At 39.7% G+C, this 23882-nt stretch overlaps 1 protein-coding gene across 1 annotated transcript in view; it reads right to left on the bottom strand.

Annotated features, from left to right (window-relative positions):
* Positions 1 to 23256, bottom strand: part of EXOG (exo/endonuclease G) — a 35413-nt gene extending 12157 nt beyond the window's left edge. Inside the window, exons 1-5 of the mRNA XM_004478387.4 lie at positions 22967 to 23256; positions 21848 to 21997; positions 18464 to 18603; positions 14692 to 14768; positions 11469 to 11583 (exon numbers count right to left, since the gene is read on the bottom strand). Coding sequence (XP_004478444.1) covers positions 11469 to 11583; positions 14692 to 14768; positions 18464 to 18603; positions 21848 to 21997; positions 22967 to 23129 — 645 coding nt within the window. The 5' untranslated portion in view covers positions 23130 to 23256. The remainder of the gene's footprint in view (positions 1 to 11468; positions 11584 to 14691; positions 14769 to 18463; positions 18604 to 21847; positions 21998 to 22966) is intronic.
* Between the last annotated feature and the right edge of the window lie 626 nt (positions 23257 to 23882).

Below are 23882 nucleotides of genomic sequence, written 5' to 3'. Positions count from 1 at the left end.
AAAGAGACACAGGAGAGACAATAAGAGATGCAGCAGACCAGGGAGCTGAGGTGGCACAAGAGATTGAGCACATCTCTCCCACTCCAGAAGGTCTCAGGCTCAGTTCTTGGTGCCACTTAAAGAGAAGACAAGCAGACACAGAAGAACACACAGCAAATGGACACAGAAAGCAGACAATGGTGGTGGGGGAATAAATAAATAAATCTTTAAAAAAACAGCAACAGTTTCCTGAGGCTGGCAATGGCCTCCATCTTGCCAAATCCAATGATCAGTTCTCAACTGGTCGCTCCTTCCTTGAAATGTTTTCTTCACGTGGCTTCTGGGACACTACTTCCCCTAGTTTTTCTCCTACCTCTAAGGTTGCTCTTTCCCTCTCTCCTTTGCTGGATCCTCCTCTTCTCAGCCTCCACATGTCCAAGTGCCCCAGGGTTCAGACCTCAGATTTATTCTCATCTTAAATGATCTCATCATACCTTAAAATACCATTGAAGTGCTGACCATTCTAGAGCAAATCTCCACTTCCAACCTCTCCTCCAAGTTCTAAACTCATATCCTGCCACTGAACATTGCCACTTGGGCATCAGATAATCTCAAACTTCCATACCCAAACACAACCCCTGGTTTCTAGTCTCTAAACCTGTTTCTCTTGGGTCTTCACCATCCCAGACTGAAAATATTAAGAGTTATCCTTGACTCTTCCTCTCCCATTGTACAAACATCAGGAAGTCCCACTGGTTGAAGCTTCAAAGTACATCCTATATCAATCATTTCTCACCATCCTATTCCAAGTCACTCTTAGTTCTAACTTAGACTACACTAGATAGGCCCTTAGCTGGCCCCCTATTTCCACCTATTTTTCCATTCTTCAAATACAGCAGAGTAAGCTCTAAAAATGTGAACCAGATTTTGCCACTATCTTGATCAAAACCCTATAAGATACTAGGAGACAGGATGAGAGCTGAGAAGGGACACTGATAATTAATGTGTGTACGGTTTTCAATTAGTTTGATTATAAAAGTGTAGAAATGGGTAGAAGTGATAGTTGCACATTATAGAGAGTACAACTAGCATGGCTGGTTTATAAATGGGATTGCAGTTGAAAGAGGTAGTCTAGGGATATGCCAACTGAAAGCTAGAGAATAATCTAGGGACTGAATAACACAGTGAGTCTGGAGGTGGATGAGGATTGTGGTTAACAGTTCAAATACAAGAATGTTCTTATATGAACTAGAACAAATGTACAGCACTATTACAAGATGATAAGAACGAAGATGGTAAAAATACAACTGATGTAACTTATGGACTATAATTAACAAAAATATTTTAATATTCTTGGATTAACGTCAAAGAAGGCACTGTGTTACTAATAGAGGGGGTATTAAAAAATATACCAAATGTACACTAGAGACCATAGTTAGTGGTAAGAGTTTATGACATTCTTTCATAATTTATAACAAATGTTCGACAACAATGTAAGGTTTTGGTGGAGGGGTACTGTATGGGAATTCTGTACATAATGCATGATTGTTTTCTAAGTTTACAACTTCTCTAATAAATAAATATATATATATATAAAGTAAAAAAAAATTTAATAAAAACTTTAAAAACCTACAAGAGCATCACAGCTCACTTACTACAATTCACACTTCTTCCATTGCCTCCCTTACTCCCCTCCCTCTCCTCACTGGTCACTTTGCTCCAGTCACACCAGTCACACTGGCATTTCTTGCTGTTCCTTGAGCATGACGTGCACATACTTGCCCCTGTGTTTGCACTCGCTGTCCCCTCTGCTTGGGGAGCTCCCCTGGCCCCTCTTCACTGAAGTTTCTGTTCAGTCTTGCTTCCCAAGCGGCCTATCCCATCTTTCTTTCCCACCCCTGCAACAACCTTTTACTATGCTTTATTTTATTCTGCGGCATTTTGTTTCCTGTGTATTTTCCTCCACTGTGCATGAGGGTAGACTTTACCTGCCTCTTGCTGCATTAGAAGCACCCAGAACAATACTAGGTACAAAGTGAGTGCTTCAGAGATATTTGTTGAAAGAAAGGATGGTAAGGACAGGAGGCTGGGGTGGGGGTGGGTGAGAAGAGAGAAACCCAAATTAGAACAGTATATTAGAAAGTTCCACGACGTATGCCTTTAAGAAGAAACTAATTTACATTTTTTTAAAAAAAGTATAAGATTAAACAATCTGAATTAGAAGATTAAAATATATATTACATTTTTAAAAATAGGAAGATTAAAATATATATTACATTTTTAAAAATAGAAAAACTTTTCAGTTTTTCTGCTGTTTATAGTATAATATTTAGCTCTCAAGTGGAATATACTTAATGATACAGAATTACATACAGTTCTTCACAGGTCTGAATATACTACTTATATACTGATAACACTAAAAATGCTGGTTTTGTATTTTAATAGACCATGATTACACACTCAAGACCCACAGGGCTAGATGGTAAATGTAAATGAGTAAAATGAACCAGGTGAGGACTATTGTAAACTGAAGAACACGTGCACAAATCTAAGCAGAAAGCTGCTACCCTCTTCTAGTAAACTTTTACCTATGGCAAAACATGACAAGTGTTATTGAGTCATCTCATTTTTTAAGGGAAGCTAAAATCTGGATTTACGTGAAATTTCTCAATATTAAACATGACCAACTATTCAAAAGTAGCATACTGTGTTAGACAAATAAAATACTTTTATGGTCTGGATGTGTTATAAGAGACCTCAATTTATAACCTCTGCTTTGACAAAGCTCAGACTAAGTTTATACCAAAGTATAAATGTTATAAACCTTAGTAACATATAAATAGCAGATCAAGAAGGTTTAAAGATTTAATGTAAAGTATATGATGTAAAGTTTACCAACAAAAGAACAATTTACTATTCTTTATTCTAAGACATAGAAATAACCAGAAAAATTAGAAACCTAGACAGTGGGTTTGGGAGCAGGAGACTTTTAACTTTTCATCTTGTATCCTCTTGTACTTTTAGAATTTCATTACTCTATCAAATACTTTTACATTTATAATGCCTTAAAAGATTTAAACTTTTTCATTACTATGCATATATAGCTCTATAATAATAAAATTTTAAAGGCCAAAGTCAAGGCTCACTAAAAGACAGTCTGGGGAAGGTGGTGTAACTCAGTGGTTTTAGTGCCTGCTTCCCATATATCAGGTCCTGGGTTCAATCCCTGGCAACTCCTAAAACAGAAACAAAAGCAAAACAAAAAAACAAGGCTGATTTCTGGGGAGCAGAAGCAGCTCAGTGGTCGAGAGCCTGCTTCCCATGTACAAGGTCCTGGGTTCCTCCTAAAAAAACAAACAAATGAAAAAACCATTCTCATTGGGGAGTGGAAGCAACCAGTGGTTGAGCACCTGCTTCCCATGTACGAGGTCCTGGGTTCGATCCCTGGTACCTCCTAAAAAAAAAGATAGTTTGGCAATTATAGTTTCAATGCTATGAGGAAAAGATGTAACAAGAGGAAACCATGTATGAGGGAAGCGGATGTGGCTCAACACATGGGAGGTCCTGAGTTTGGTTCCCAGTGCCTCCTAAAGAAGATGAGCAAGACAGCACGCTGATCCAACAGGCTGGCACAGCAAGCTGATGCAACAAAATGATGCAACAAAATGATGCAGTGAGATGAGATGACACAGCAAGATAATGTGGCAAAGAGACACAGCAAGGAAATACAATAAGAGACATAACAAAGCAGGGAGCAGGAGTGTCTCAAGTGATTAGGCACCTCCTTCCCACATGGGAGGTCCCAGGTTTGGTTCCCAGTGCCTCCTAAAAAAAAAAAAAGATGAGTACACAAAAGAGAAGACAGCAAGCACAAACAATAAGGGGGGGGTATAAATAAATTAAATCTTTAAAAAAAAAAAAGAATAAACCATGTAGGAGAGCAGATATGGCTCAAGCAATTGGGTGCCTGCCTCCCACACAGGAGGTTCTGGGTTCTGTTTCCGGTGCCTTCTAAAGAAGACAAGTATATGCCACAATGAGCAAAACACTGCAGCCAAGAAGACATCACAACCAGCAGACACTGTAACTAAGCAGATGCCACAACCAGCAGACGCTGCAACCAAGCAGACACCACAACAAGCAGATGCCGCAACCAAGCAGACACTGCAACAAGCAGATGCCACAACCAAGCAGACACCACAATTGGCAGACGATGCAATCAACAGGGAGCAGAAGTGGCTCCAGAGGTTGGGCAATTATCTCCCACGTGGGAGGTCCCAGGTTTGTTTCCAGGTGCCTCCTAAAGAAGACAAGCAGACAAAGAACAGACAGACAAGGGAGCCATAGATGGTGGGAGGCGAGGGAGGGGAGGGGATAAAAATAAATAGATATTTTTTTAAAAGAATAAACCATATAAAATATAAGCATCTAATTTCACAACTTCCAACAAAATACATATAATTCATGAAAAAAACATTGCAAAAGCATTATCCCTCTTTAGAAGACCATATATATTGTACTTTAGAAGTACAATATATATTGTACTATTTAAAATTAATAGAAAGGCACCTGCTCTCCTAGGTTCTGTGGATGAGAGAAAAAGCAAACCTTAGAATCACAGGTCTATGGACTCACAATTCAAGAACACACTAAACACCCTAATCTTCATTTCTCACACTCCAAATTAGCAAGTACACAATTTTTTAAAGCATAGGCTAGGAACTGAGATAGAAAGACTGGTGTATGAATCGCATTTAACACCACCCACAAGTTATGAAGCAAACAGTAGCTCTGTTCCTTGCAGAAGCCTGCCTAAGCAGTGACTTCAGTTTCTTAGCACAAACACAGTCACTCAATAAAAGCCTTTTGATGAAAAAAAACTGCAGCTTCTCCTAAAGTCAAATACATATGGACTTCTGTAGCAGACTGGTCCACCAGAAGGCTTACCTGACTGGAGGATTATGATTAAGAAGACTTTAATTCTCTCTAGATTTTAAAGAGATATAAATATAAAGATACACAGTAAACACTTGGGAGGAAGGGGAGAGGAATGTAAGTGGAAAGTGGCTAAAATACAAAAAATATAAAAATATCAAGAGGAATCTCACAGGGATCAATAACAATGTGTCATCAACTGAGTGATAACTCAGCAACTCTTTGTTTCTCTGGTCTCCCCGTCCCCCAAAAAAACCCCATAGATTCAGAAATGTTGGATTTGGGAGTTGAGAGATTATACCCCACAGACACAGGGATATAGCTCAGCCAGACACAGGTACTTCCAAAGCAGGGTCTGAACTTCCTAAGTTTATTTTAAGAAAAGCTTCTGCTTATCTTTTTCACCTCATCTTCTATTCCAATGCCCTTGTTCTATCTACAAAAATCTGTGTTCTAGCCAGGGCTGTCGGGTATGCAGACCTAGAGTGAAAGGGGCTCCTAGGAATAGTACAGTTAGGAGGCCCTGGCTATAGCCACAGAGAGGGATAAAACAGCACTTCCTGGGAAGCAGATGTGGTTCAACTGACAGAGCTTCCACCTACCATGTGGGAGGACCTGGGTTCGATCCCTGGGGCCTCCTGGTGAAAAAGAAGAAAAAGCATGCATGCAGTGAGCCAGTGCCCCGTGTAAGTGAGTCACGCAGCAAGATGATGAGGCATAAAGAGAGACGAGGGGAGAGTCAAGGAGAAGTGCAGCAGAAACCAAGAACTGAGGAGGTGCAGCTGACAGGGAACCTCTCTCCCCATCAGAGGTCTCCAGAATCGAATCCCAGTGAATCCTAGAGGAGAGAAAATGAGAAGACAACACAGACAGCAAAAACAGCAGGGTGGGAGGAGGGCAAGGGGGGAAAATAAATAAATGTTTATAAATAAATAAATAAAACCGCATTTCCTGAACTATAGGCAAACGAGCCAAAATCAAGTAAAGTATTTTAAAACTGCAGGGATGGTTTAACATTAAGACTCTTCCTTGTGTAATTATCACTACCATAAAGATTAAAGTTGAAAAACAGATTTTCTATCTACATTTGACATCATTCTAGATATTTTAAAAGGCATGTAATAATGCCAAACATTTTTAATTAGGAATAATCTGAAGTAATTTCATTGCTGGAAGTCTTCCTGAAACAGATAATTTCTATGCTAATTTATTTTATGGAATTTTGAGGCTTTGTGGCCTAAAATATGGCCACATTGTTTGAATGGGTACTTTTTACCTAATATTTGTCAAGAACTGAAAGAGATTTGTTAAAATCCCCCAATACTATGCTAGTCTTGTCAGTTTCTTTTTTTATTTACAGAAATATTTGCTCTTATAAAAGCTGATCTATGCAACTGGGGACATCTACAAATATAGGAGTTAGGTTCACTTTGGAGTATTTACCTTGAATCAATGTTGTCTGATACTAGTATCACAATCTCTCTTTTTTTATTATGTTTAGATTTGCTTAGTTTATCTTTGCCTACTTTTTTTAAAAGATTTACTTATTTATGTATTTATTTGCCCCCCTTCCCTGCTGCTGTTTTTGCTGTGTTGTCTTCTCTTCTCATTTTCTCTCCTAGGATTCACCAGGATTCAATCCTGGAGACCTCTGATGGGGAGAGAGGTTCCCTGTCAGTTGCACCACCTCAGTTCCTGGTTTCTGCTGCACTTCACCTTGACTCTCCCCTTGTCTCTCTTTTGATGCGTCATCATCTTGCTGCGTGACTCACTTGACTGGCTCACCATGCAGGCACTCATGTGTGCACGGCTCACCACGCAGGCACTCGTATGGGCACTGGCTCACTGTGCAGGCATGCTTTCTCTTCTTTTTCACCAGGAGGCCCCAGAGATCGAACCCAGGTCCTCCCATATGGGAGGCAGAAGTTCTATCCCTTGAGCCACATCCATTTCCCACATTTGCCTACTTTTTAAAATTTTTAATCTTTCTGAGTTGATTAGTAATTAGTCAATTTTGATTTGAGATTTTTACTTTCAATAATTGAGTACATTACTTACATTTATTGTTCTAATATATAATTGATCTGCCATCTTTTTTTAGAAGTTAAGGTGAAATTCACATGACCTAACATTAACCACTTTAAAGTGAATGATTCTGTGCCATTTAGTGTTCTCACAATGTTATACAACCACCTCTATGTAGTTTGAAAATTTTTCATCATCCCTAAGGAAACACCATATCCACTAAGCAGTTACTTTCCATTCCCCCCCTATAAGTCCTGAGAACCACCAATGTGCATGGTCTCTGGATATACCTATTCTGAATATTTCATGTAAATGGAACTATACCAATAAGACCTTTTGTGCCTGGCTTCTTTCACTTAAGTTTCTCAGGTTCTTTCACACTGCAGTATACATCAGTACTTCACTCCAGTTTATTCCCAGTAATATTCTATTCTCTATATATACCAGCTTGTTCATCCACTGATGGGCATCTGGGCTGTTTCTACCTTTTGGCTATTGTGAAAAGTGCTGCTGTGAACATGCATTTACATACATTTGCTGGAAATCCTGCAGTTCTTTGGGGTAAATACTAAGAAGCAGAATTGTTAGATCACATGGTAATTCTATTTTTAACTTTTGAGGAATTGCCAAACTGTTTTCCACAGTAGTTGTACCAACAGCAGTGTATGAGAATTTCAATCTCTCCATATCCTCACCAACACTTGCTATTATCTGTATTTTTTACTACAGCAATCCTAGCAGTTGTGAAGTGGAGCAACACTGTGGTTTTGATTCGCATTTCCCTAATGACAAAAGATACTGAGCATCTTTCATGTGTTTATTCATCCTTTTGTATATCTTCTCTGGAGAAATGTCTATTCAAGTCCTTTGCCCATTTATTTTTAAATATTTCCTCAGTTTCTATCTTTTGCTAGATAAGAGTCCTTTTTGTTTCTTGCTGTTTTAAGGGAGAGAGGTGGTACTGTTAGTATTTACTTTTTATTTTATATATGCATAGACCTTCTCTATTTTTACCAGCTCGTGACATAAAACAGTGTGCACTAACAAGCTCTGTGAAAGATCAAGAAATAAGTTCACTTATACTGTGGCTCCTTCACGCCACTTTCCCTCTAACTCCCTAGTTATTGCTGGCACATTCTTTGATTTCTTTTGTCTTGGTCTACTATAAAATCATCATTATTTTATTTTAAAACAGGGAGCTTTGTTTCAAGAATATCTACTCCAATCTGTTTTGCAAATGTAATTACCAGACTTAAATCATTCAGTTAGTTGAATTACATCTAAGTAACTTTTTCAGGAAGGACATATATAGGTAGTTATATTTCTGAAGTTTTGGCATACTGAGAGACCATCTTTCTATAATTAACTAGATGTGTTAAAGATAACCAGTCTAGGTAATGAGAAATAATAGCAGCTAACGTTTACTGAACATCTACTAAATACTAGGTACCAAGCAAACAACGGTCCTAACACCCAATGAGGTAAATATTAGTATCCAAATTTTATAGAAGAAATGGAATTTGAAGGTTAGATGATTTCCCAGGGCCACCTTCAAGAAGTAGCAAAGAGATAAGCCCGGATTTGACAGGAATCTGAGTTTTTAGTGGCTATAAGCCTGTCTGTCCTACTATCCCAAGATGAGAGGATAAACTCCAAGCAGGTGCTGCAAATTTCTCCTGTGTCCTGCTACAAGTAGCCCTTTGAAAATTTCTTTATTTCCAGTACCCTAACACATGCTTTAACTAGAGGAGACATGTCAAATTAATATCCTTGTATTATTTAATCCAAATTATACTGTATCTTACAGACAGTATTTCAAATTCTTTGATACAAGACCGGACATTCCCTAGTTTCAGTAAAAATGAAATTTCCTTTTTTCTTCTTTGGGTGTGAATCATTTTTGATGGTTCTGAAGAAGAGGAAAAATTAAAATGTATACTTTCTGTTATACCCCTGGATTCCAAATAGACTGAGCCAGCAGAACTGGAGGCAGAGGCACTCACTGGAAGCCGCTGCAATACTGCAACTGTTTACAGCTTCAGTAAAGTCTGAATAAAGGGTTAACAAGAAAGAAAACTAGGGAGCAAGCAGGTATAGCTCAGTGCTTGAGTGCTTGCTTCCTACATGGGAGGGGAGGAGAGGGGAGAAAGGGAGAAAGGATGAAAACGGGTAAAAGATGTTGACTCAAAGAAATTAAGAATTAAAGATGAGGATGTGAAATATATGAAAGAAGGGAGAAAGTAATCAAGCATATGGTTTTGAGCATGACATTTACAATTCTATATACCCTGTTCCCCAGAACAGGCACCAGCCCTGGAAGCAGCCATCTCTCTAAGTAGTACTGGTTCCTTTCAGCAAGGGATGGATTTTTCAGACACCAAGGTTTGAGTTCAAGATCTGCTTACTGCTAATGGTGTATCACTGCTTCTAGGCCCTTTTAGCAGAATGAGCTCAGAGGTATATAATATTTTTTATAAGTTATATTTTTGAAAATTTTATCCAACTTAAGAAAAGCAATACATTTTTCACTTAGTCAATAGATACTTAACAAAAACATGCAAGAAAATTATTTAGTAAAAAGCTTTTAATTACTGGTTAATTTTTCCTTTTAAATTATGTATAAATGTTTCTTCTACTATAACAGTAAGCTAACCATATAAATCTTTCAATTTTATGAAAACAAAGTACACATAATCCTTTATGTATGCTTTGATCACTTGAGGTTGAGAAGCCAAAGCTCAGAGGCTTTTCAGTGGTAAAGGTATAAGGATTTAACAAGCTTGAGAAAGATTAATATTTAAAAATACAGACTACAGAAACTAAGCCATTTTTCTTCTAATACTAAAAATATACTAAAATTAAATTATCAAGTTGGCCAGAGGAAATTACCTGTTTAAAATATTACTTTACCACTCCTTCACCACCATAAGAACTACTGGTACACATCAAGATATAGGAGTCCTTGAAAACAACTATTTTAACATTTCCAGCCAACAAATAAAGGAAAGCTGAATCAACAATTTCATCCGAGAATAAGGAAAAAGAGGGCTATTCACAGATCCTACGTGACTGCCTTGGTGGTTGACACATGACTGTGCATCTGATCCATTCAATCTGAAACAGGATGCACACTAAAGATTTTTTTCATTTTCTTAAATTTGTTCTTCAAGCTACCTAATTTTATCATGTTCTTGTAATTATTTAACCTAACCAGCATTTACTATTTACTTTATTCCCAGAATGAGCTAGGTGCTCCCTCAATCTCTCTCCTCTTAACGATTCTATCCTCTCTTCCTCCTCGTTCCACTTCATTCCCTATCCTGTGCAGACATCACAGTATTCAGCCACCCTCTGTGCAGGCTCCTTAGTCGCCCTTTGAGTATACCTCTCTGTAAACCATCAACCTGGAAGACTGGCCCAAGAACTTCCCACAACAGTACATGTCTAGAGACGCTCTCATACCTCTAATTAATTACATGGTGTAATGTCTTTAATCTCTTTCCCTTAGCCTAAAAAAATTTCTCGAATATCTGGCATGTAAAAAACCAATTTCATCTTCTAAAACATCCAAGCTTCTTCCATTTACTCAACTCCCTGCAGTCTGGTTGTGATCCTGGACTTTTCCCTTTCCTTACCCTAAAAAGTTATGAATTTATGGGGACTCTTTCCTCTATTCTTCCTCACCCCAATCATGTGAATTCAGGCCCTTATCTGTTCTTATATGGACTACTGTAGTCACGTCTTAATTCACCTCGTTGCCTCTAATTGTGCCTTCAGGCCCTTTCCTCATGTACCACTTACACACTACCACAGAATATTTTCGAAATTCCAAAAGAGATCACATTTCTTCCATGCTCAAAGCAAATCTGACTTCTTAGTGCCTAAAAATTAAAATGCAGCTCTTCATCATGGATAAAGCTTCTATTATCTGCTGCTACCATACCTGTACTCTTTCTGTACCACAAGCCCCAGGCTTTATGAAAGAAACCCAAATCTCAGAACCTTCTGCTGACCAATGTCCTGTGCTCATGCTGTTCCACCTGCTGGAATTCCTAGGCTCCCCTCCTGCCTCAGAGCAACCTTACTCATCTGTCAAAATCTAGCTTGTAAGCCTCTTCCTCTGCTAAGCCTTCCTGAACCAAATAATCAAGGTGGTCAGTCCTTCTGTGGCACCACTTCATCTATGTATTATCTCATGTTTGTCTCCCTTTATAAATGGGGACGAGGGAATGAACCCGGGACCTTGTAGGAAACCAGAGCTCAACCACTGGCCACATCAGGTCCCGAGTTGGTTTTTTAATTTGTTTTGCTTGTTTGTTTTTTCAGGAGGCACCGGGAACCAAACCCAGGACCATGTGGGAGGTAGGCGCTCAAACACTTGAGCCACATCTGCTCCTGTCCTTTTTAACCATTGCTATAACCCTTGTGCCAATCGCCCTGACAGATTAATAAAATAAAAAATAGAATTGAATGGGAAAGATTATAATCTGAGGCAATAACACCAACCTGAATGTTAAACTAGGCCCCACCTGATAACTAACTGTTTTCTTCCCATCATCTCCAGTCTGAGGTAAGGTCAAGGGCCCAGAGACTACCCAGACATCTTCAAACCGCTCGGTCAGTTCCCGACAGTACATTTCTATTCTGAAAAACAAAGCAAAAAAACCCTGCTTTTTTCTCAGACATAAATGTAAAAAAGCAGCAGATCATATCAAGCCACTAGGAAACACATGAAAATTACTCCATCATAGAAATGAATTGAAATATGAGAATATGGCACAAAATATTATAAGCATGTAAGCAATGGCTTCCCCACAATTTGTTTACTGCACAAAAAAAATTTTTAATCACACATTAATACATCAACTACCTACATTTTGCTGTGGCTACATTCAGTGGATACATTTTAGAGCTGTAATTTTGTGCTTTCCCTTAACTTAAACAATTTTCCATGCCATAGCTCTCAAACTTTTTTTCAAGAATTATATATCATTTGAACAAGCTGGCAAACCTAATTTACTTAAACATAATTCCTACTGTGGGACAATTGGGCTTATCATAATACTTTTTATATAATACAACATTGCATTAATTCCTTAGAATACATTTTGAGGACCAGAATTACTGAGTATTCTAATGATTCTTGATCATATGAAAAACTAGTATGTTCAATAGAGTTGTACAAATTTACTGTATTATCTTCAAATTATAATATAGCAGTTTCGCAACGACCTTTAAGACAATGGGATTTATCATTTTAAAATGTTTTTGGCACTTTACTAGACAAAAATGGCAAGTACTTTTTAATATTATAGTTAGAAAAGAATATGAGAGGGAAGTAGATATGGCTCAACTGATAGAGCGTCCGCCTATCACATGGGAGGGCCATGGTTAAAACCCAGGGCCTCCTGACCCATGTAGTGAGCTGGCCCATGAGCAATGCTGAGGCGTGGAAGGACCACTGTGCCACACAGGGGAGCCCCACGCACAAGGAGTGCACCCATAATGAGAGCCGCCCAGTGTGAAAAAAGCCCAGCCTGCCCAGGAGTGGCTCCACAAAAATGGAGAACTGACGCAGCAAGATGATGCAACAAAAAGAGACAGAGATTCCTGGTGACACTGACAAGAATGCAAGCAGACACAGAAGAACATACAGCAAATGGACACAGAAAGAGACAACGGCGGGGGGGGTGTAGAAAAAAATAAATAAATCTTTAAAAAAAAAAAAAGAATTATGAGAGATGATGCCATCACTCCCGTTTCTTTATCTAAACAGTAGAATCAAGTTATATTTCTTACGCCCAATTATAAGGTAAGTTCTCTCCTCCTTCCCAAACCCCCAAAAAACATATCCCTTAAAAAAGGAAAGTGTTGGGAAGTGGATTTGGCTCAATGGATAGAGCATCTGCCTACCACATGGGAGGTCCAAGGTTCAAACCCAGGGCCTCCTGACCCGTGTGGTGAAGCTGGCCTATGCACAGTGCTGATGCACACAAGGAGTGCTGTGCCATACAGGGGTGTCCCCCACATAGGGGAGCCCCACGTGCAAGGAGTGAGCCCCATAAGAAGAGCCACCCAGTGCAAACAAAGTGCAGCCTGCCCAGGAGTGGGACCGCACACACAGAGAGCTGAAGCAGCAAGATGATGCAACAAAAAGAGACAGATTCCCAGTGCCACTGACAATACAAGCAGATACAGAAGAACACACAGTGAATGGACACAGAAAGCAGACAATGGGTGGGGGGGCCAGGGAAGGGTAGAGAAAAAAATTTTAAATCTTAAAAAAAAAATGAAGGAAAATGTTAAATATTTCCACAGCTATATAATCAGCAAGATACATGATTTGGAAAAGAAACTCTCTAGGACAAACATTTCAGATCTTCAGCAAATATTTTGCAAGAAAAAAAAAGAAAGAGAAGGGTAAACCCACATATTAAAGGGACTGTTCACGGACAAGGGCAGGCTGGCCCCTGAGGAGGCCAGATCTCTCTCTCTCTCTTTTACACACACACACACACACACACACGGACTGAAAAAACACATCGGCCAAATCAGTGTGGGCATTTTTTGAATCCTGATTGGAACTCAACCAATCAACTAAAAATTAAAGACAGGGCAATTTGAACACTAAGTAATTTATAATAAGGAATTAATGCATAATGATTTACGTGCCATAATAGCACTGTGGTTATATTTTTTAAGTATTCTTATCTTCTAAAATACATATTGAAATATTTATGGATGAAATTACTTATCTGTGATCTGCTTATAATAGTCTGCAGATGGGGAGGTAGATGGAATGGGGGGTTTATAGATGAAACAAATTTGGCCATGACTGATAATTGCTAAAGTCTTTTATAGTGTGGGGCACTCTGTATAATTACTTTATTTTAAAAATACTGTTTGGGGGGAAGCAGATGTGGCTTAAACAGTTGGGCGCCCATCTACCACATGGGAGGTCCTGGATTTGGTTCCCAGTGCCTCCTAAAGAAGACAAGTTAAGACAGCGAGCTGATGTGACAGGCTGGCATAGGGAGCTCATATAATGAGATGACTCAACAAGAAGAACAACAAGGAAACACAATGTGAGACACATCATGCAGGGAGTGGAGGTGGCTCAAGCAATTGAGCACTCTCCTCCCAAATGGAAGGTCTCGGATTTAGTGTCCAGTGCCTCCTAAGAAAAGACGACGAGCAGACACAGAGCGCAGACAGTGAGAGCAAAAGAGGATAGGGGGAGAAATAAGCACTAGTTTTAGATGCTTAAAGAGATCACTTGACAGGACTGGTTAAAAGTGTCAGAAAAATGCAGAAGGTCTAAATGATTTTATAATTAGGTTCTACCAAAAACTGGATGGGGAGCAGATGTAGCTCAAGTGGTTGAGCACATGCTTCCCACATACAAGACCCTGGGTTCATTCCCCAGTACCTCCTAAAAAACAAACAAAAACAATTAACGGTTATGTTTAGCTGTACCAAAACTTTTTTTAAGAAACTCTGGAAATACATGTAGAGGAAAATATACTGTCCTCCAGGCATGATGAAAATGGCTTACAGTGTATGAAGTTTATATTCCCAAAAAAGATTGTACTCCAGAAATACAATAGACTGGTTCATAGTACTTACCTTCAGTAGTGTTACCTTTTGAATAAGACAGAAACATTCACAGACATACTAGCACATTCTCCAGCCACATCCTTCATCTTAAAATCGTATTTTAAAATGACATTTTAAAAAACTCTTACCCCTCACCTGTTCCAAAATCCAGAATTATTTTCAAAATTCTGAGGCACAATATTAGAAAGGTAAAAGGTTTCAGCCATGGCTTTCTGGGAAAAGAAATGAAAACAGTAACTTCCACTGAAATACATTCTCCTTTGAGAAATATTTTATGAAGCCAAAAAAGAAAACCAGTTCCTTATTATTCATATATTAACTGTAGGGAATTACGGTGACCAGTTTATATAAATCAAAGTCATGGCTATTCTATGACACAAAGCACTATAATGACTGTTCAAAATAAGGATAACAAATTAAGTAGTTTGGCATGTTACTTTCTTTATAATTCATAAAAACCATACCTCTAATATATCTTATCAGAACTAGAAATTTCTGGTATAAAGCTAAAGAATAAATTCTGGTTTTCAGTTTCTGGCAAAGAATTTCTCAAGAAAGGTCACCTTTCAGGAAATTTTATCTAAGTAGTACAGTACAAGCACATAAGTTCAAAAATAACAGAGAAAAATTCCTTGTCTTAAAATTTTTAGCTGCTATGCCTTCATCTCATACTTCTGACCCATAAACACAAATCTCTCCTTACATTTCCTTTCACTGATCCATTACAATTGCCAATGCCACCAACTACTTTCTCTTTAACCAGTGGTTCTCAATCTTGGATGCACAAAGGAAAAACCCAGGAAGCTTTAAAAATACTGATGCCTGGGTGCCACCCCCAGAGTTTCTGATTTAATTGATCAATTAAACTTCCCCAGGTGACTACAATGGCTATCCAAGGTTGCAAACCACTATCTTCATGACAGTAATCACCAACAGTTCATGTAATAAATCTTTATGGTGCTTTTCTTACCCCCAGCCTATTAAAAATGATCACAGCTAATGAGACAAAAGGTAGGCATCTGACCCAAGGGGAGCTTACCCACAGAGTGGAATGAACTAGAAACTCAGGAATTAGAACTGTGGTCAGTCGATTATAGGTAACAGAGCTTCAGAGCCCAGATGGCCAGAATCATGTATGGTCATGTACAGAATTTAGAAACCAATCAGCCAAAAGCAGCAAACAAATTAAAAACAGAAGAGTGGCAGAAAGAGAGAGACTACGCATTCCAAGTAAAAATAAAGCACCCCTAGTGCCCAGATTACGGTTTCTAAATACCATTCCCACTAAAAAGATGAAGAACTCCTTAAAAAAATGGATGCTTGTAGGGGTAAGAAAAGTACAAGGTGAGCCTAGAAAATTTTGGGGGGAGCGACAAAACAAGGGCTTGTTCAAATAATGACAGGAACTTGTCAAAAGGACACAGGATCTGGCTTAAAGGGGTGCATACTGGCAAAAGTTGGAATCCTTTAAGAATAAAAAGGAATATCGACAGCAAATTATAACATATTGAATAAAAAAAAAACCCATGAGTCGAAGGTCATAAGATGAATGGGTGGGAGGAGGTATAGAATAGAAACCTCTTCTCTATAGAATGCCAGCTAAATATAGAAGGAATGGCAAAATCAGAAAAATTCAACATCTTGCAATTATCAATGTAATAAATGAGATAAGAAGCATTAATGTACACTAAAAGCACTGAGATTTTGGATGATAGTCTATTTATTCAATCTCTAAGCTCTATTCATAGATTACTTACGATTTTACAAGAAAAAAAGGTAGCTTTACAATAGAGAGATCTGTTGGAACACTACCTAACCAAATGATCAAATATGACATGACTGATAATGGAAACACTGACACAGGAGCCCCGTGGTAGGATTCAATGGGTAGAACACAGTATTACCTATCTAGCATTCTTAACAAAGATGATTAAACTGCACCTAATAACAAGGAGAAAAATCTAACTTATGGGATATTCTATAAAACAACTGGCCTAAACACTTGAAAACTGTCAGTGCCATGAAAGATATTTCCCTTTTAGGCAGAAAACTATTCTACATTAGAGATAATGGAAACATGGCAACTTAACATAACATGTGATCATGACTGAATACAACCTGTAAAGGACGTAACTGGGACAATTTGGGAAGAAATTTGAATATAAACTGTGTATTTGTACAGGTCTCTTGGGTCATAATGAAAATCTTGTCATATAATATAACAAATATCCTCATTATTAGATAATATATGTTCCTGAGCAATCTATTTAGGAGTGAAGAATTATGTCTGCAACTTACTTTTGAATGGTTAAAAAAAAGTATGTATACATAAAGTAAATTATCAAAATGCATTTGTGGTACTGGTTTTTCAACTTTTCTGTGGGTCTAAAATTTTTCAAATTAAAAAAGAATAAACAGCTTCAGTTCTCACTGGCTTTCTAGTTCCTTTTGACATGGCATCTAGTTTTCCTCAGTCTCTTTAAAAATGTCTCAGCATCTAATAATAAAAAAGAAAGTCAGAAAGGAAAATAAGCAATAGAGCATGGAAATTTTCCAGTTTTAAAGTCCCATGGATATTGCCTAAGAGTTACCTCCTGAAAGTCTTTTTGTGGTTCACATGTGGGCTCTCTCTAAGCCAAACTCTGCATATAAACACACTGCCTTTCCTCCCCCCACCCCACCCCAACATGGGACATGATTCCTGGGGATGAGCATCCCTGGCACCGAGGAATTATTACTAAGCGCCACCTAGCAATGCATTTAGAAAAAGGCTTGACTAAAAGGGGGAAATATTAAATACAAACAAGCTTTTATGGCTAAGAGATTTCGAAGTGAGTCTGGAGGTTATTCCAGAGGTTATGCTTATGCATATGCATGTCTGAGCAAGATCTCATTGAAGTAAACAGTGCCACAGTAAACAGTGCTTTAAACAGTGGGACTCCTAAGGGCTCTAGACACATCTAGACACTATACGCAGGGCTGACAATCTCAGGAATTCAGCACCCTCTCAGGGGGCCTTACTGGAATATATGCTACCCAATGTAACAGAGTTAAACTAATTTATAACTTCCTTACACATCACTCCTCTGCTCCTTCTATTTGAACCTATTATTAGCACTATACTCGTTAAATATATATCCCAGAGATTTAAATCTTCAGTCTGTTCATATGCTGGTTGAGTCCTGAATTTCAGCACAGTTGCAATACTTACTCTCCAGTTCATGGATGCCTCCAGGACAAATAACAAAAGGATGATGATGGATAATGCCCATCCCCCAAAACAGAGAGTATCCACAACTGCAAGAAAGGCAGTTCCATCCACATGCCCCATGGGATCTAAGCCCCCTCTCAAACAGAAACAGGGCGGGCACCACCATCTCAAAATCCTGAAGACTGAGGAATGAACAAACATAAGGTAGGAATGCAACTATGAACTAAAGTAGACATTATTATTCTAGCAATGGAAGAACTTGTATCACTGATACAAAAGCAGTGGCCACCAGGGGTTCTGAGGGGAGGCAGGGGGAAGAATACGTGTAACACAGCATTTCTGGGACATTGGAATTGTCCTGCGTGACATTGCAATGACAGATACAGGCCATTATACATTGTGTCAAAACCTATAAAATTGTGTGGTACGAAGTGTAAACTAAAATGTAAACTATAACCCATGCTTAGTAGCAATGCTTCAATATATATTCATCCATTGTAACAAATGTATCACAGTAATGAAAGATGTTGTTAATGGGTAGGGTATATGGGAATCCCCTATATTTCTGATGTAACATTTATATAATTTAAAGTTTCTTTAAAAATTAAAAAATAAAAACCAAATTTTAAAAAAAGTCCCATGTTATGTACAGCACCACCCCCATATATTCCCACTCCTCCCCCCAAAATTGCCTACAGTTGAAAATTTGTTATTTCCTGCTGGAGCCATGTGTCCTCGTGACCATCCACTTCCAAAATAATCCTCATTGAAGGCACTGAAGTTTGGAGGGATGTTGGGATCAGGTTTGAATTTACAATGTTTTCTGTCTGCATCACCTGAAGAACATACAAAATAGTTAAGTTATCAGTGTGTAAATATCCCTCAAGATCTTCTAAGCAGGGCAAGCTGGTTGCTGGTAGCTGGTATCTCTTCAGGAAGCTAGTAGTTAGTTAGGGATTGTACACGTCTCAAGTTCCTGGGACAGTTCAGATACTTCATCTGAATTTAGAAAGGACTAGCCTAGGAAAGAATGTTTTTCATACAGGGTAGCCATCTCATAATTTTGATCATGGCCTTTCAAGTTAAAGACAAAAATCCCCTTGATAATATTTAAGTAAAAATAATGATCAAATAGCTGAGTGCTATAAAGAAAAAAAAAACTTTGCTAAAGAAACTCTTGCTTTTTAAAAAGACCTCCACTTACTGTATTTCGTACAATTGCATTTTGACAAGTTTATAGGTACTGAAATAATGGAAATATATATATATAGAGAGAGAGAGAGAGAAAAAAAACAATTTGTTCTCTCACAGTTGTAGGGGAGGGGAAGTGAAGGATGTCTTTGCTGCCTTGCTTAGTGCTTCTTAAGCCATTATAAAACAAACATTTAAGTTATGAGCTCAATCCAGAAACTCCTAAAACAGAATATATCCGTACCACAAGGGTGAGAAGAGATCTCAATTTTCACTTACTTTCTGATAATACCTCCAGAATGGTCTGCCAGAGGACACCAGCTAATCTTAACATGACATTTTCCAGTCATTAGGACAGACCTTGTTAAACTACAAACATTATAAGGGCAAATGGAACATAACTTGGACTAAGTATAAAAGAGAGATCAATGAAGTGACTGATTCCAATGTCATTTAATTCAGCTAGAAAAGTTTAAAGTCATCAGATCCCAAGGTTCAGAGTAAAATATCAAATATCTAGCTTTTCAGAATCACTTCATTAGAGAAAAAAAAGTAGTGTAAGACACTAAGAATCATCATTATTAAACATTTAGGTGTTATTACCATTGGAATTGCTTCCTTATATATCTGGTTATCTTTGCCTGGAGCCTGATGCCCTTGAAAAATCATGTGTGAGAATTTCCAAAAGCCTAGGATGAAGACAGCTTCCTTGAGAAAGCTTGTCACGTGTCTGGTTCTGTCAGGTGTCTGGAGGCATGACCAGCGGAAGACCATGTTAACCCAAGCTCAGGGCTTCAGGTTCCCTGATCTATCCAAGCTCCCTCAATTGAGCCACAAACGTGCATGACTGCCAATCTGTGGCCTCCACTTCTCGGGAACAGGCTTAATTTCCTTTTTGACCCTTTCCTGCTCAGTGCAAAGGCAACCTTTCTTGGAGTCCCTAATAACTGTTGGGCAGGTTGGTTCTGGTTCACCCTTCCTATAGGACAATCTACCTGGGGCGAGCCTGAGTCTTGCTTGCTGTCATTATCACCTCATAGGGCTGCAGAATCAACACAAACATGGCTTTTGTTTGCCAGGACTGCCCTTATCTCTGCAGATTCTAGCTTCTCCCCAAATTGGTTTTACTTCTAATAGCAAGCACATTCCAAACTGATTGCTATTCTGCTGGATGCTTTGCACTCTAGAAAGGCACACACTCATTTTAATATAAGCACTTTAATACACACACACAGTATATTGTAAAACAAAGGAGAAATAATTTGTGGACAATACAGTAAATTAAAAGGCTAATGGGGGAAGCGGATGTGGCTCAATGTGGCTCAATCGACTGGCCTCCCATCTATCATATGGGAGGCCTTGGTTTCGAGTCCCAGGGCCTCCTTGTGAAGGCAAGCTGGCCCATGCCTACAGAGAGTTGGCGGCCCACGCCCGCAGAGAGTTGATGGCCCACACACGTGGAGAGTTGGCACAGCAAGATGACACAACAAAGGGAGACAAGCAGACACAGGAGAATGTGCAGCGAATGGACACAGAGAGCAGACAGCAAGCAAGCAGGAAGGTGGGGGGGAATAAATAAATAAAATAAATATTTTTAAAAAATGGCAAATGGGGGAGTGGATATGGCTCAAGTGGTTGAGCACTCATCTCCCCCGGGGGGGGGAGGGGTCCCAATGCCTCCTAAGGGACAAAAACAAACAACAAGCAAAACAAATGAAAAGGCCAACTCAGGGAAGCCAATGTGGCTCGGTGTTGAGCACCAGCTTCCCACAAATGAGGTCCCGGGTTCAATCTCCAGACCCCACTACCTCAAAAAAAAAAAAAAAGGCAAATGACAAAAGGGGAATAACTACAGCAAAAGGTATATCCTTAACATATAAAAAGAGCCCCTACAAATCAATTCAGAAAAGACTATCCCAATGGAAAATGGGTAAGGTATAATTCACAAAGAAATAAATCACAATTAATCAATAATCACATATAAAATCAGCTATTAAATAGGTAAAGCTCAGTAATGTTCACTATGGGTGAAGGTTGGGAGTGAGAGAACAAATAGTGATGGTGGGAGTGAAAATTGGAAATCTATTCAGAAACCACTTTGACAACAGGTATCAAGAATCTTATTACAAGAATCTACCAAGACACAAGCACATACAAACAGATTTATGCACCTGCCTACCTCTCCACAGCCTCAAATTTCAAAATCACGTTGTTCTTCCTTGCTCAAGATTCAGCTTCTGGCCTTCTTTTAGTTCCCTAAAGGAACAAAACTCTTCTCCACATTGGGTCCTCCAAATATGCAACTTTATTTTCCTTTCTGCCTAGAATGCTCTTCTCCACTTCCCACTCCCATTCTCTGCCAAGCTAACTAACATTTACCCTATAGGCCACTTCCTCAAAGAAACCTCAGTTATCAAAATCAGGCTCTCCTGTTATAATCTCTCATTACATTATTTACTATTCCTTCACCATATTTATTTCAACCTGCAATCAATTTTTGTTCAGGCTAGTTATTACAAATTGTAATTATATATTCATGATTATTTCATAGGTCAATCCCCCTAACTGAAAGTGCCATGGGAGTAGATACTATTATCTACTTTGGTCACCGATCTATACCCAAAGTTTAGCACAGTGCCACTCACACAGTAAGTACTTAAAAACATTTCTTAAGGTTGAAAAATGAGTGGTGCTCACTGCAGCAACATTTATGACAGTGTTTCCCAACTGGTGTGCCAGAGACAGCTCAATTTACCCAATGAACCACACAAATTATCATCTTCTACATGTGCCATGCTGTGAAAAAAAAAGATATTAATGATCCTCGTTTTAATTTTGAAACATCTTTTATCAATGCCTCTACTTCCACTTCATTCCCCAACCACCTACCCATTAGCTTGCTTTTGGATATGTGTTCAAGGACCCATCTAGGCACTCGCCTCGCCTGATCATAAGACAGGGCATGATTCGTGTAACACCTAGTCTCTGTTCCCGTTAAAGGGAATCCATATTGTTCCAAGAGCGCCTTCTCTGCAGATCCTAAAAGAGAAAAAAAAAGGGAGAACAATCAAAAACTAGTAAATGACTTAAGAGGAATGAAAGAGTATTAGGAAAAGGAGAGGAGTTAGATTTACAAAGGACTGGCTCAAAAGTCTAACAAACGAGATGTCCTTTCTGTAATTAACTATAAGGCAAAAAAATGTGTTTTATTAGTCCTTCATATCAAATTTCCAAACCTCTCTCCCCACAAGAAACTATATACAAAAGTAGCAAGCAAAAGAAAAACTCATATCATTACTAGCAGTTAGTCACTCATGATTCAATGGAAAAAAGCCTACATACTTGTTACAGTTTAAGAGTGAGTGTGGGGACAAAAGCCACAGCCTTTAAGTTTTCCTTTATTAAAAGATCAACATTCATGGCCACTCTTCCTCATGTTCTGTTACCGAGGAACTGAGATGTGTGCTGAAGCAAGACTGGAGTAAAACTGGTATTGTTTTTCGTAGTGGGAGAAACTTCAAGATAATCCTCTCTTGATTTCTTCTCCAACCTTCACCCCACCAGAGAAGTTCTCTTGCTAAATTTAATGCCAAGTGTCAGACCGAACAAGCTAAATTTAAATTTAGCTTGTCGGAGAAAGCTAAGGAATGCTCACATGCTCATTTTCTTTGTCAAACACAGAGAGCCCTGGTGACTTACGCCCTTCGAGGAAAGGCTAGCAAGCACTCGTGTGAATGATGACGAAATGAGGACAGCTGACCATTCTGGCAAAACTCCGTGTGTACCCCTCGTTCATCCATATTTACTGCGCGCACATTCCGTCCTGTGCTGTGTGAGGAGCGGAGAACTCCACAGCCCCACTCTGACGGAGCTCAAGGCACTCACGGCGGGACAGGCACGCCCGGGCACGCCGTCTGGAGAGACGCAGGACGCGCCGGGCCGGGGCTGCGGGAGGCCGCGGCCGGCCCCGAGCGCGGGCTGCGGCCAGGCGGCAGGGAAAGCCCTTACCGTCCGGGTCCCTCACGGCCAACGCCGCCTCTGCGCCCTGGATCCGGAGGAACTGCAGGGCCGTGAGCCCGGCGCCCGTGGCGCCCACTACGGCTCCGACCACGAAGCCACGCAAAAAACGCCGGGACCGCCTGAGGCGGGCAGCAAAGCTCCTGGCAGCCATTTTCACAGCGCCGCCTTCTGCCAGAGCGCATGCGCACACCGGGTCTGCCGGGTCTGCCGCCTGAAAGCCACCGCCCCCCGGCAGGGCCTGGAGTCGCGGTTGCAGGTGGCTCACTGGAGCTTCCCAGGAGACGCCCGAGGCTCTGCGCGCATGCGCACGACCACCCTGCTGTGGTCCTCGCGCGCCCCCTGCTGACAAACTCGGACTCCATCCACCTCCCTCTGCTAGGATCCCTGATCCATACGGCGAGCCATGGGGAGGAGCATGACATCTTGAGGGTGCTCAGTGGTGTGTAATCTTGAGAAAATACCTTTATTCCCATCTGATAGGTGTGGAAACCACTTGCGCATACTTGCGCTATGCCGGGACTCCAGCTCCTGTGCCGCCTTGGATGTCGTCATGATGCCTGATATTGTAGGCATCTACAACAGCTTTGTACATCGTCAGGTTTCTTGGCAAGACAGTCTTTCATGGTGGCCGAGGACCTGACTCAGATCGTAAGAGTTTGGAGCCCCACTCCTCTTTTCACCTTGTCTGGGTTGCTGCGCCTCTCTAGGCTTGATTCCTCTCTTTTAAATGGGAATCCTACTTAGATCATAGGATTCTGGAGATTAAAGGAGATGACACATTTGAAGCATTTAGGGAAGTTCCTGGGGTTTGTAAATGTTAGCAGTTTTTATTGAATCATCCCCACTTTCTTTATCTTGAAAGAATATAAAATCCAAATTATTGAGTGCCTGTCAACAGAAGAAG

This window comes from Dasypus novemcinctus, chromosome 26 (genome assembly GCF_030445035.2).
Source record: "Dasypus novemcinctus isolate mDasNov1 chromosome 26, mDasNov1.1.hap2, whole genome shotgun sequence".
Classification (NCBI taxonomy): domain Eukaryota; kingdom Metazoa; phylum Chordata; class Mammalia; order Cingulata; family Dasypodidae; genus Dasypus; species Dasypus novemcinctus.
Note: the sequence above shows the minus strand (reverse complement) of the source record. Positions and strands in the feature narration are given on the sequence as shown.